The 13,388-nt window shown below is 41.6% G+C and overlaps 1 protein-coding gene across 8 annotated transcripts in view; it reads left to right on the top strand.

Moving 5' to 3' along the window:
* Positions 1 to 13,388, top strand: part of LOC136847102 (AH receptor-interacting protein-like) — a 756,409-nt gene that overhangs the window by 709,611 nt on the left and 33,410 nt on the right. For 5 of the 8 annotated variants that reach the window (XM_067118413.1, XM_067118412.1, XM_067118409.1 and 2 more), the window contains one exon: positions 1,908 to 2,409. The exons of the other annotated variants lie outside the window; for them this stretch is intronic. In XM_067118413.1, the coding sequence (XP_066974514.1) occupies positions 1,908 to 2,110 (203 nt within the window). In that variant the 3' untranslated portion in view covers positions 2,111 to 2,409. Of the gene's footprint in view, positions 1 to 1,907; positions 2,410 to 13,388 lie in introns of those variants that run through there. 8 annotated transcript variants of the gene reach the window in all.

Raw genomic sequence — 13,388 nt, 5'->3', positions numbered from 1 at the left:
AAGTCCACATCTTCTCAAACAGCCCCATCTTTGGAAGTTCCATCAAGGCCTATCCGCTCTAACACTGACAGGCTTCAGACTGTCCAGAGACTTGTCAGAGAGCAAAGGGATTTTCAAAGCAAGCTGCAGAAGCTATTGCAATATGTGGATGTCAGTCTACCTGCCGGGTCTACCAGGCCAAGTGGGCTGTCTTCTGCAGGTGGTGTAGCAGCAATAACGTCTCATCTGCTAAAACCACTATAGCTCAAATAGCGGACTTCCTTCTTTTTCTAAGGACCACCAAGGGCCTCTAATCAAGACCTGAGTGATCTTATTAAGTCTTTCGAGACTACTAAATAGATGAGATACGACTTCGTATCATGGAACCTAGATGTGGTGCTTAAATGGTTAACGGACCCTGCCTTTGAGCCTCTCTGTTCCATTTCACCTAAGAACTTAATGAAGAAAACTTCTTCTAGTAGCCTTGGCCACTGCTAAACGGGTAAGCGAGCTGCATGCTGTTGACAAGTGCATCGATTTTTCTCAGGGAGATGCAGTCTGCACCTTCTTGCTTGGTTTCCTAGCTAAGAACGAGTCTCTGTGTAATCCCTGGCCTTGCTCGTTCTCCATTAAAAACCTGATGGATGTTCTAGGACCAGAGGAGGAGGAAGAAAGGGTCCTTTGCCCAGTAAGGGCACTGAGATATTATTTAGACAGGACTAAGAGGGTCAGAGGCCTTGCCAGTACCCTCTGGTGTTCCGTGAAGAATCCCTCGAAACCCGTGTCCAAGAATGCATTGTCATTTTTGCTCAAAAGCCTTGTTATAGAGGCGCACTCACAAATACAAGAAGACATCCTGCCTACCTTTCAGGTAAGAGCACACGAAGTTAGGACTGTCGCCACTTAGTATGCTTTTAGGCATAATATGTCGCTCTTGGCAATCCTCCAGTCATATAGCTGTGTGATTACTTGGTAAGTGTATACGAAACTTAATTTTATCATGAAAATACCATTTTTCACACATATTTGTCAAACCAGCATTATACAGTATCATGAACAGAGAGTGATCAAGAAAGAAGATAGGGAAGCAGTCAGCAAAATTGAGTAAGTTTGCTACAATGGAGAACTTGCCTAAAGCATGGCGACTATTGTATCTGTAGTATGATTGAACTGACGTTCATTTCAAGCCATGAATAAAAATTGCATGTACTACTGTGTACAGTACTGTGTTGTTCCCTCCTTGAAGGAAAGGCACTATTGGACCCATAAAAATCTTTTTAACACTATAGGTGTATTTTGGAAAAAATTGCATTGATTGCAGCATTACTGTTTTGCAAGCAGTTGCAGGAACTTGCAATTTTACATTTGCAGTGGACTCCAGCCTATTCGCGGTTCGGGATACATAGCTTCACCTATTCGTGGATTTCTCTGTGGAACACATGTACACATTTGCAGAAAATTTGCCTATTCACAGTATTTTTCATAGAGGAATATTCACAAATTACTGTATTTTCATATTTTCGTGACTAAATGCACTTGGTGTTTTGAACTATCAAAATAGGCAGTTATGAGCATTTTTAGTATTCCCTGACTTGAGCTATTTGTGGGAGGTAGTGGTGCTCACCCCCGCAAATACCGGGGGTCAACTGTATGTTCATAAAAGGTAGACATAGAATAGGGTAAAATGAATAAAAATTCCAAAATTATGAGACCAGCCAAGGAAGTACAAATGTATAACAAAGTAAAAATAAAACTGAAATACATGTGGTTCAGTTGTAAAGCAAGTGAAGTATTTCTTGGCAAAATACTTCAAAATTATTTCTAAATGTTAATCATGCATGTTCTAATGAGGCTGTGCCCTTGTAATAGTATAGTATGTATATATACACACATACTTGATTATACAGTATTCTTTTTTTTTTTCACAGATAATATAAAAGCATTGTATCGACGGGGGCGTGCATATGTGAAAGTATTTAGCCCTGCTGAAGCTCGTACTGACCTAGAGAAAGCTGCCAAACTTGATTCTACGATAGCCCCAGGATGTCGAAAGCTATTGAATGAATTAGCAGCCATGGAAATGGAAAAGACTGAACATGATAAAACTATTTATAAGAAAATGTTTACATAGGGATACTGTATTTACATAATATGCAGAGTAACAACTTTATAAAAGATATTTATATATTTTATTATTAAATAGGTATAATTTTTTTTGTGTAGTGTACATTGTAACTTTAGTCAAGCTCTCAAGATTATTCATAATGATAATTAGAGAGGAATGAATGAACTCTCAACAACATTAAAGATGCATGAAGTGCATATACAGATTTATAATTGTTGACAGAATATATTATTTACAAATGTGTATGATAGTTGATATCTAATTATTTATGATTTTATATTAATATATAAATGCAAAGCAAGCAACCAGCACTTAAATAACTCCAAAACCAGAAGAATTTTTTATGCACCTGTTTGGATCAGGAACAACTACTATGACTGGCATGGGCAACGTTTCACTTCACATACCCAACAGAATTCTGATTTAGAGAAAGAAGCTGCAATTCACCTGAATTTCTGTAATACTGTCATGAAATGTTGCAGTGTATATTGCAAACAATATTTGATACTAGAGAAGTATGGTATATATGAATTTTTTATTTACGTGACTTCCCAAGCAATTACATAGCTACTAGCTTTCTACACGGCATTCTAACGAAATTCAAACTTTCACGGTGGCACCGCCATCGCTAGTGTAGGTGACACAGTCCCGCCCACTTTCAGGACTGAAAGGTACAACTCAGCATAGAGTATCAATTCATTTTCTGCCGGCTCCCGATTAACATCTTTTTGGTAAAGTATTCTCTCTCATTTTTTTATGGTGGCTTTTTCTATCTTAGTAATATCGTTAGTTAACCCTTAAACGCCTACTAGACGTACCATACGTCGACTAAAATTGTCTGTTGGGTGTCAAGTGGACGTACCATACGTTGACTAAAAATGGTTTTTTTAAATATTCGCTGAAAAATAATTATAGGCCTAGTTTGCGAAAGGTTTTAAATCACGCGCCTTGAGGGATGCTGGGAGTTCACGGATCAAGCTGTTGTTTTGTTTATAAGCGTCACCCAGACGCGCATGCGCGAATTTCCTCCTTCCCGTACCAGAAAGCATCAGCGGCGCATCGTCGGAGAGCGATTTTTTGACGCATCCGTGTTTTGCAGAACTTTGGCGAGTGTTTGCGTATTTGTGAGGCAACAGGATGTTTGCAGAGATGTCCCAACGTCGTCAGGACCGTGAAAGGCGCATACTGCCTGTCGGTAGTGAGCGTGTGAGACAAGTTTTAGACTGGGATGCTGGAGAGGGACCAAGCACCCAAGATGACCCAGCTTCTCAACGCCGTGTTGTGCAGCCACGTGTGACCGAAGGGGACCAAGGACCACATCCCGTGCCTTTTACAACCCCTAGGAAGCATCGGGGTGTCCTGAGGGGCATCCGTAAATTTTTGAAAAAAACTTTTTCCTTCGCTGAAAATCCTGGCATTTCTCGAGTCACCTTGTCGTAATTTTTTCTCTGTTTTATATTATTCGTTACATAAAGTGTTATACATCAAAATGTGTGCAATTTCATGTAGAATACAACAAAAAATAAATAACAGTTTTGAAATATTTTCATTTAAATCACGATAACTGACAAAATTTTAACATTCGGTCAATTTTGACTCGATCGAAATGCTCAAAAAACGCAATCGTAAGCCAAAATTATTACATTCTAGTAACAATCAATCATTTACCTTTATTCTGCAACAAACGGAAAGTCTCCAGCACAATATTTTGATTTATGGTGAATTTTTGAAAAAACTTTTTCCTTTGCTCCGCAAAAAATCCTAGCATTTCTTGAGTCACATTGTCGTAATTTTTTTGCTGTTTTATATTATTCGTTACATAAAGTGTTATACATCAAAATGTGCGCAATTTCATGTAGAATACAAAAAAAGATAAATCATGCTTTTAGCTCTTACCATTTTTGAAATATTTTCATATAAATAACGATAAATAGAAAATAATCAACCTTCGGTCAACTTTAACTCAATCGAAATGCTCGAAAAACGCAATCATAAGCCAAAATTCTTACATTCTAGTAACAATCAATCCTTTACCTTCATTTTGCAACAAACGGAAAGTCTCTGGCACAATATTTCGATTTATGATGAATTTTTGAAACAAACTTTTTCCTTCCATCCGCGCGCGCGAACTCCGCTAAAAATCCTAGCATTCCTTGAGTCACCTTGTCGTAATTTTTTCGCCATTTTATATTATTTGTTACATAAAGTGTTATACATCAAAATGTGCACAGTTTCATGTAGAATACAACAAAAAATAAATCATGCTTTTAGCTTTTACCATTTTTGAAATATTTTCATATAAACAATAAATAGAAAAAAATCAACCTTCGGTTAACTTTAACTCGATCGAAATGGTAAAAAAATGCAATTGTAAGCTAAAAAACTTACAGTCTAGTAATATTCAATCAATTTCCTTAATTTTGAAACTATTGGAAAGTCTCTAGCACAATATTTCGATTTATAGTGAATTTTTGAAAAAAAACTATTTTTTACGTCCACGCGTTACGAATTCATGCATCATTTTGTGATAATATTTTCTCTGTGTTGCTTTAATCGTTTTACAATCTGTTATATACCAAAATCATCGCAATTTAGTGTCCAATACAACTAAAAAAAATTAACTCATTAGCTTTAACCATTTTGCTTACAGCGCGATTTGTATACAATTATATACGAGTTTTTTTTTCGCTGTCATATATTCCAATATTTATATATGATAATGCTATTTTTTTCATTTCTGATGGTTGCATACTAAACTTCAGGCAATGAGAAAAAAAGGAACCAAAAACGAACTCTTTAATCTTAAAAACTAAGCGTGCTGTGATTTTTTGAAAAAAACTTTTTTTCCGCTTCGGCGCTAGCTCCCGAACACCGGCGGCATACGGGAGATGTTTTTGTAAATAGAGCTTCGGCGTTTAAGGGTTAACTTTATTTCTAAAGATAGACAAATAAGTCAGACTCCAGCTCTTCAAGTATTCGTTATTGCATTGAGGGGTGTAAAATTAGACTTATTAAAGTGACTTCTGATTCACACGCTGTGTCAAGTGTAGGGGGCAGGAATGTAGTATGTTTGAGGGTGTCAGGACTGGGAAGATAGTAAAGGGAAGACCTTGAATCCCATCTCAACAACTTAGACCGAGATAGGAAAAGGAAGGCCCTTAGAGCCGATAATAGAGCTAGTCAGGAGATTCCTCCTTTACCTAATGTGGTAGATGACTCTGTTCCTTCTCCTTTGATTCATGCTATGTCTGCTATCCTTAGCCCTCCTACACCTTTACCCCACACTCCTTTACCAGGTTCCTATGCTTCCAATCCCAACACTGTTGCCAGTCTCGTAGCAAGATTTGATAATTTTGAAGTATTAGCCAATACTGTTATGGAATTAGCTCTCTCTTCAGTGATTTTGTATTGAAAACTGTGCCAATTGTCAGTATTGCTCCCAGTGACAGTGTTGTGAGTGTTGAGGAGGTGGCTGTCCGTCCCCTGGTTCTCCTAGACGAAGGTCACTGTCCCGCTCCCCTGCACCTTGGAGAAGACATACCGGAGGTCCAAGGGAGGCCAGTGGGGTTTGCCCACAGGCAGTCACCCCCCTGTTGAGCCTGTTGCACGGTCCCAGGCTATGACAGAGTGCCCTTGAAAAGACCTCTCGTTTAGTGCTTCTCATCTGTCATCGGATTCGGAAGACTCTTTGCTGGACGTAAGGCATCAGCGGCGTCAATCTTAAAAGACAGATGTGGCAGACATCTCTCCTCCTTCTGTGAAGAGATATAAGGAGGCTAGTGTTACTCAGCCTTCCTGCAGTTTCGCGGTTCCTCCTGCTACCGGTTCTTCTGCTCGTTATCAACCTCTGGGATAGTCCAGGATGCCTTTCCACTCACGAGCTCCCATTTTTGTCTTTAAGAGACATGATACTGTGGAGGGTTCGGTGTCAACTGTGGAGTGTTCTGCACCAACATTTGGGCGCTCGGGGCCAAATTCCAGGCACTCGGCTCCAACTTCAAGAGCCAACATTTGGGCGCTCGGCATCAAAAGTGGGCCACTCAGTGCCTCTTCCTCCTTCATCATCTCAGGAAGATTCTGCTTTAGCTCCGATTAAGTATCAGCTGAGGAACTTAAGGGCTTTTTAAAAAAGAAACTATCGATTCCAAGAGGACGAGGTCGAACTGGAACAAGGTACCGCTCCTTCATCTGCTTATTCGTTATTGCTAAGATTCCTTCTGGTGAATTTTCCAGGTTTCTTCAAGCCTGCTGCTCCTATTTCCCCAGCCTTGACATTTCTTATGAGGAAACGGACTGCTGATGTCGTTTGCCTTCCCAAACTAGCGCTTTCCTCTTCCTCAAAAAAGTTTTTTGGGAAGTGGACAAATGGCTGACCATGAAGAGGGACCAAGGTAAAGCCCTCCTTCCAGCTTCTCAAGAAAAACTATTGATTCTACGCCACTGGGGAAGCTCCCTCCTTGGGAGTCTCTGCCACCTCCCTGGGGGTTTTCTCCAATTTGGGTGATGCCACTCATCGTTCTGCATTCTCCGCAGCCAAGATTTCCTTCTTGTCGCCTGAACTGGACCATCTTGCCAAGAATCTGTTTAAGGTATTAGAAATTTTTTGCTTCCTTGATTGTAGGGCGGGGACTTTAGCTAGAAAAATCGAAGATTGTCTGGTCTTGGCCGAAGATTTCTCTTCTGACTGGTTCGGAGTATTGTCTTGTTCAGGGACAGTTCTTCCAAGCTCACCTCCCTGATTTTGATGGGAATCTTGAAGAAGCAAGAGCTGTGGTGCACCTTTGCCACTAAAGGAGTCACTGCAACACAGAAGTCAGCTCTCTTGTTCTCTCCATTAGGCAGATCCCATCTCTTGCCCCAAGACACTGTTAAGGAGATCCTCTTTGACCTTCTGAAGAAATTGATGACTGATGTTCTGGCTCAGTTTTCCAAGTGGCCTAAGGAAGCTCCCTCAACAGCAACCAAGTCCTTCTCTCCTCTACAGCAACCCTTTTGAGGAAGAAAGTATGGACCTTAATGTAGACCTTGGACCAATCTACACCCCCATCTAGATCAACCAAAGTGTCTTTATTTAAACCAGTTGCTAAGAAATGAGAACTCAGTCCTTTGTGTCCCGGTCAGAGCCAGGATACACCTCTTTTGGGAGGAATGGAGCCGCTGAGGGCCAGAACCTTCGGTAGTCCAAGTATTGAGGAAAGGATTTTCCAGCCCTTTCCATGAAAACCCTCCCTTATCCAAGTCACCAGTCAACTTGGCTGCCTACTTGGCTCACTCCGAGAAGTTCGCTGCTTTTTCCCTAGAAGTAGAGTCCCTTCATCGGAAAGGAGCAAGAGAGGAGGTTTTAGATCTCAACTCAGAGGGATTTTAATACCGTCTCTTCATGTGGTTACCCTGGGCATGCAGGATGCCTTTTTCCATGTCCTGATACATCCAGACTCAAGAAAATTCCTGCACACTGTATATCGGGGTAAAGTTCTCCAGTTTCGAGCCTTGTGCTTCGGCCTGTCCACCACCCCACAAGTGTTCGCTCAAATCCTAGCTCCTCTTGGGAAATGGCTACGCCATCCCGATGTCACCGTTTGTCTCTATCTCGACGATTGACTGCTTCGCTCTCCTTGGACTTGCTCAGACCTACAGTGGATGAATCTGCTGGGGAACTGGGCCTCAGTAGAACCGTTCGCAAAGAGGGGCAGGCTTCACATGAGGCCTGTTCAGTTTTATCTAAAGCTTGCTGGAGTGGGAAAACCCAACCGGACTCCTTCCTTTTCCCCCATCTCCTCAGAGATCAAGACAGACCTTCGATGGTGGTTGTCCGTAGAAAGACTTCGAGAGAGGACTCTCTTCTATGGTTGCACCCAGAATTTTATTTCGACACTTCAGGAGGTTTGGGGAGCCCTTCTGGGGAGTCAGAAGATCTCAAGGATGTGGCCTGTAGACCAGAGAGCTTCACATCTATGTGAAGGAACTAAGGGCTATTCAACTGAGTCTCCAGGTTTTTTCTCCTTTAGTTTCTGGCAAGCAGTAGCGGTTTATGTGGACAACACCATGGTGCTGTCTTACACCCGCAAACAAGGGGGCACCCACTCCTCCTCTCTCTACGAGTTGGTGAAAGACCTCCTCCTCTGGGCAGATCAGTACCAGGTAAAGATTATTACTTGCTTCTTATGGGGAAAAATGAACATCCTTGCAGACGAATTGAATCGCTGCAATCAGGTGTTGCCAATAGAGTGGACTCGGGATTCCCTCATATGCAATGATTTCTGGAAACTTTGAGACAAACTCGCTGTGGACTTCTTCGCAACATTGAGAAATCATTGTTTGCCTCCCTGTTGCTCCCCAGTCCCGGACCCTTTCGCGTGGGCAACGGATGCCATGCTGTTGGATTGGACGGGCCTGGATGGCCACACCTTCCCACCTTTTGGATTGACCAGGGAGGTGATCAACAAGTTCTCCTCTCACCAGAACATCTCAATGACCCTGATTGTTCCATTCAGGCCCAAGAAGGAATGGTTTCTGGATCTACTGTGTCTGTTAATGGACTTCCCAAGACTTCTGCCACAAAGAGTAGCTGTTCAAGCAGCCCAACTCCCCCAGATCCCATCAGGGATTGTCCTCTTTGGCCCTGACAGGCTTCAGACTGTCAGGAGCCTCGTCAGAGCAAAAAGGCTTTTCGAAGCAAGCTACAGAAGCTTTAACTAGTGCAAAAGATCCTCTGCTAGCAGGCTCTACCAATCCAAGTGGTCAGTTTTCAGAGGATGGTACTGACAAAGTAACATCTTGTCTTTTGAAACCTCTATAAGCCAGTTAGCTGACTTTTTACTTTTCCTTAGAACCGATAGGAAGTTGTCCCCCTCTACCATCCAGGGGTATAGGTTGTTGTTGTATGACCTCAGTGACCTTATCAGTTCCTTTGAAACCTCCAAATTAGAAAAGCCTGGATTTCTCTCCTGGAATTTGGACGTTGTTCTGAAGTGGCTTACAAGCTCAGCTTTCAAACACCTCAGGTCAACCTCTTTTTAAGAATCTCAAGAGGGAGACTGTCTTGCTCGTAGCATTAGCAATCGCCAAGCATGTTAGCAAGCAGCAAGCCTTCAACATTAAAGCAGGCTTTTCAAGTGGAAATGCAATATACTCTCTCTCTCTCTCCCTCTGGGTTTCCTCGCCAAGAATGAGGATGTTTCCAAGCCATGGCCTCGCTCATTCGTTATTAAGAGAGTAACGGACATCTCAGGCCAGGGGAGGGAGAGAGACTTCTTTGTCCTGTGGGAGCATTGAAGTACTATCTTCAGAAGACAGAAAAGATCAGAGGACCCTCCAACAAGCTTCGGTGCTCAGTGAAAAACCCTTCACGCCCTCTGTCAAAGAATGTACTGTTTCTTCCTTAAAAGTTCGATTACAGAAGTGCATTCTTAAGTTCAAAAAGATGTTTTATCTTCCCTTAAGGTCAAAGCTCATGAGATTCGAGCTGTCGTACTCAGCCCGGAGACCCCTTCTTTTTCAACTTGCTTGGCGCCCACTTTGTCAATCTTCCGCACCCGAATGATTAGCGCCAACTTCCAACTGTGGAGCGTTCGGCATCAACTTGTCTTGGTCCGCCATTGGTGAACTTCCATGGCTGCAAAGTACCAACTGAAGTAGGGGCGACTCTTGGCCAATACTGCCACGCCCTCTACAGGTTAAGATGAGCATCAACCAGAGGCGGTACCCGCCTGAAGCAGCTCTCGTACCGGATAAGGTACAACAAGCATTGACCCAATGCTAGCAACCTTTCTAGTTCAAAGTCATTATCTTTATTAATGTTTTGGATTAGAACATGGCCATGATTCCCACCTCCTCGCAATGTGAAATCAGCTATGTAATTGCTTGGTAAGTCACTTATATAAAAATTAAATTTTTATGATAAAGTTTGATATATACTTACTAAGCAATTACATAATCAGAGCCCACCCTCCTCCCCTCAATGGACATTTAGGCACCAAACGAATTGAAGCTCTGTGCTGAGTTGTGCCTATCAGTCCCGAAAGTGGGTGGGACCCTGTCACCTACACTAGCGATGGCGGTGCCACCACGAAAATTTGAATATTGTTAGACTGCCGTGTAGAAAGCTAGTATTTATGTAATTGCTTGGTAAGTGTATATAAAACTTTATTTTATCATAAAAATGCCATTTTTATCCCTCAAAGTGTGCAAGACACAATGCAGCTACCCAAGTCATTGTATATCTACCTTTCAACATTTTTGGATTAACTCCAGGAAATAAACAGCGACACATTGGTGAGATGAACATTGCTGAACTGGCAATTAATTGGAGTGAATTGAAGTACTGTATTAATATTTATTTTTTGTGTAATTCCTGTGAATCGGATTACAAGGTGCACGACAGAGTCATTAACTCTTCAGAAGGCATCATAATTTACAATAATGATTATTATTGTTTTGTAGATTATCTCTTACCCAAAATTTTACACTACAAAACAAAAAACACACACAGTCTTAAGGCAAAAAGTGTGAAAACTGCATTAACATGCCCTATAAACTAATAATTTTGAAAGCCTGCTAAAAGTACCGTAACCCTTTCACTGCATGGGTCTGATCTCCTCAGTCATCAAAAGGTCTCGTCCATGATGCGGGACTGATCTCCTCAGTCATACTTCTTTTGGTTCTAGTTAGGCAGCTCATAATTGATAACACGTTTCCCATGTCATTTTGAGGAGCGTTTGTCTATATTCTAGCCACAAATGGCAACATTTGATTTCCAGCATACAGGATAATCTCAGGACAAGGGCCAGACCTTCAGTAACCATTAAAATGATAGAGGAAGGAGGTTTCCCTAGGTAAAGTAGTAAAGAGGCTTTTATTTGGAAATGACTATGATAGTAATAGACCTGAAGTATCAGATAGGTTTGATAGTGACAACAGAGAATATGGTGATGTTTATTATATCATAGTTATAGACAAACCTACCTAAGATAATATTTTTGAAATGAACCCTACCTCTTCATTATATAGCTTTTACTTCCACGCCAGTGGGAGTTCAACAGATTGAAACAAAAAACGAGAACATTCGGTTGTCTATGAATATCTTTCTTCTATCCATCTACTTCTCCCATCCCCCACCAGGAGACTAATAGGTACAAACACTCGTAGCCAGCAGTCCACTTCTGTTGCCAGGTTCAGTAGGTGCTCTGCAGATACACTCTGTTTTTTCTGTTGGTTTGTTCTTTTATTTTTTAATATTAGTTGTACGATCCTGTAAGGCAAGGGTTGCCATAATAGGCATTATTCCAGATTTATTACCCTCATGATATGCTGAGAGAAAAGTTATGATTATGTAACTACTGTATATGAATTGTAATTGAACGAAATGCAGTAATTGATCGTGAATGAAGAGAGCTTTTAGGTTGTAGAAACAACTATAGAGCATAATACCAATAAGACTTAAGTTAAAGGGATGCATGTCTTGTCTGCTGTCCCATTTAGTAATTGGTTAGGTTCCCTGCTATTTCTCTTCGATCTGTTACTCCAAAGGAGTTTTCCATCAATTCAGGGTATTAGATTTGATAGGATGGAGTCCTTTTTTATCATTATTATTATTAGTGTTTTCTTTTTACCTTTCCAAGAATTTAGGTAAGTTCGGGTTGTTTCCCACGTTGGAGTAAAGGTCAACGTCCCCACTTTTTATTGCCTTGTCTTTGGCAAGTCCTGTCTCACTCTCTCGTGGCTGGGAGTGACAGAACTGGGACATGTCAGAAAGTGATATGGATCTGTGCCCGTTGTTCCCTTCCTCTTTTCAGTCTGGTATGGCACCAGGTCTGGCATTAGTGGGCCGTAAGGAATTTGTATTCATGTAGGAGAAATTCTTAACTGCCTTAGGTCATAGGGCATATTTTTATATAATATATATAGTACATATATTTATATATTCGTTCTAGCACCAGAATTCGTTCACTGATAGGATCACTTGGGTAAGAATAAAAGGAATCTCCCGATGCTTTTTCCCCCTCTTTAATTTCCCTGTATCGGATAGGGTCGGTGGCCGTGATGCTTCATCTCTCTGGTAGTATTTTAGCTGCCTTGTCAAGGAAAGTTACCTTTTGCTTCAGTCCCCAGTAGCTAAGTATTGTTCTCATTTTAAGGCTAGTATAAGTATCAGTTAGGTTCTAGTAAGAAGCCTAGACTGTCTTCAGTTTTCCTGTGCATTGTGAATTTCTTCAGCCAGGGGATAATGCGTCTTGCAGTTTTGATCCACCAGTAACATGTGTTAGGCGTAAATTTGTGCATTTTGCTGCAATGCCGCAGTCTTGCCCATGGGTGTACAGTGAACCCCCCGTATTCGCGTTGTCAACGTTCGCGGACTCACGCATTCGCGGGTTTCTCTGTGGAACATATCTAGCCATCAATCGCAGAAAATTCGCCGATTCGCAGTATTTTTCACTGAGAAATATTCACTAATTGCTGTATTTTCATATAATTTTCATGAATAAATGCACTTTTTGTGATAAAACTATTAAAATATTCAGGTATAAGCATTTTTACAGGGTTTTTCTGTGTTTAAGCTATCAAAATGGGCAGTTCTAAGTGTTTTTAGAGGGGTTTTAAGCATTTGCGGATTTGACCCGTTCGCGGGGGGTGTGGGACGCATCCCCTGCGAATCCGGGGGTTCACTGTATTTCACTTATCTGTACGCCCATCACTTGCACACCTATGGCTTGTATGCCTGTCATGTGCACACCTATGGCTTGTACGCCTGTCGCACATGCGTGTTTTTTTGCTTATCCATATGCCTATCACTTACACGCCTATCACATGCACGGCCATGGCTTATGTACTTATGGTTTGCACACCTATGGCTTGTGTGCCTATCGTGTGCATGCCTATTGCATGCTTGCCCATGGCTTGTGCTCTTATCACGCCTATGACTTGTTACATTCATGTGGCTTGTACGCCTATGGCTTGCGCATTTATGACTTGCGCTCATATCACCTGAGCACCTTCAGTTTGCGCTCAGGTCTGTACGCCTATCACTTGTGTGTTTTCTGCTTGCACGTCTACCAATTGCCCATTTACCGCATGTGCTCCTATGGCCTGTGCACGTCTCCTCCTCGACTTCGCCTGCCCATAGAGAAGCCCGACATACTCTATCCTTTTCGACTTCCATTTAAGTAACAGGTGGTAGCTGTTAGTAGTCTCAACATTTTGTTTCAAAGATCTCAGCTCCTTTTCCACTTGGGGAGGTTTTATCAGTAAACAGTTGGCTACTGATTTTTTTTTTTTTTATTCCCCT

This window comes from Macrobrachium rosenbergii, chromosome 16 (genome assembly GCF_040412425.1).
Source record: "Macrobrachium rosenbergii isolate ZJJX-2024 chromosome 16, ASM4041242v1, whole genome shotgun sequence".
Lineage (NCBI taxonomy): Eukaryota > Metazoa > Arthropoda > Malacostraca > Decapoda > Palaemonidae > Macrobrachium > Macrobrachium rosenbergii.
This window is presented reverse-complemented; position numbering and strand designations above follow the sequence as displayed.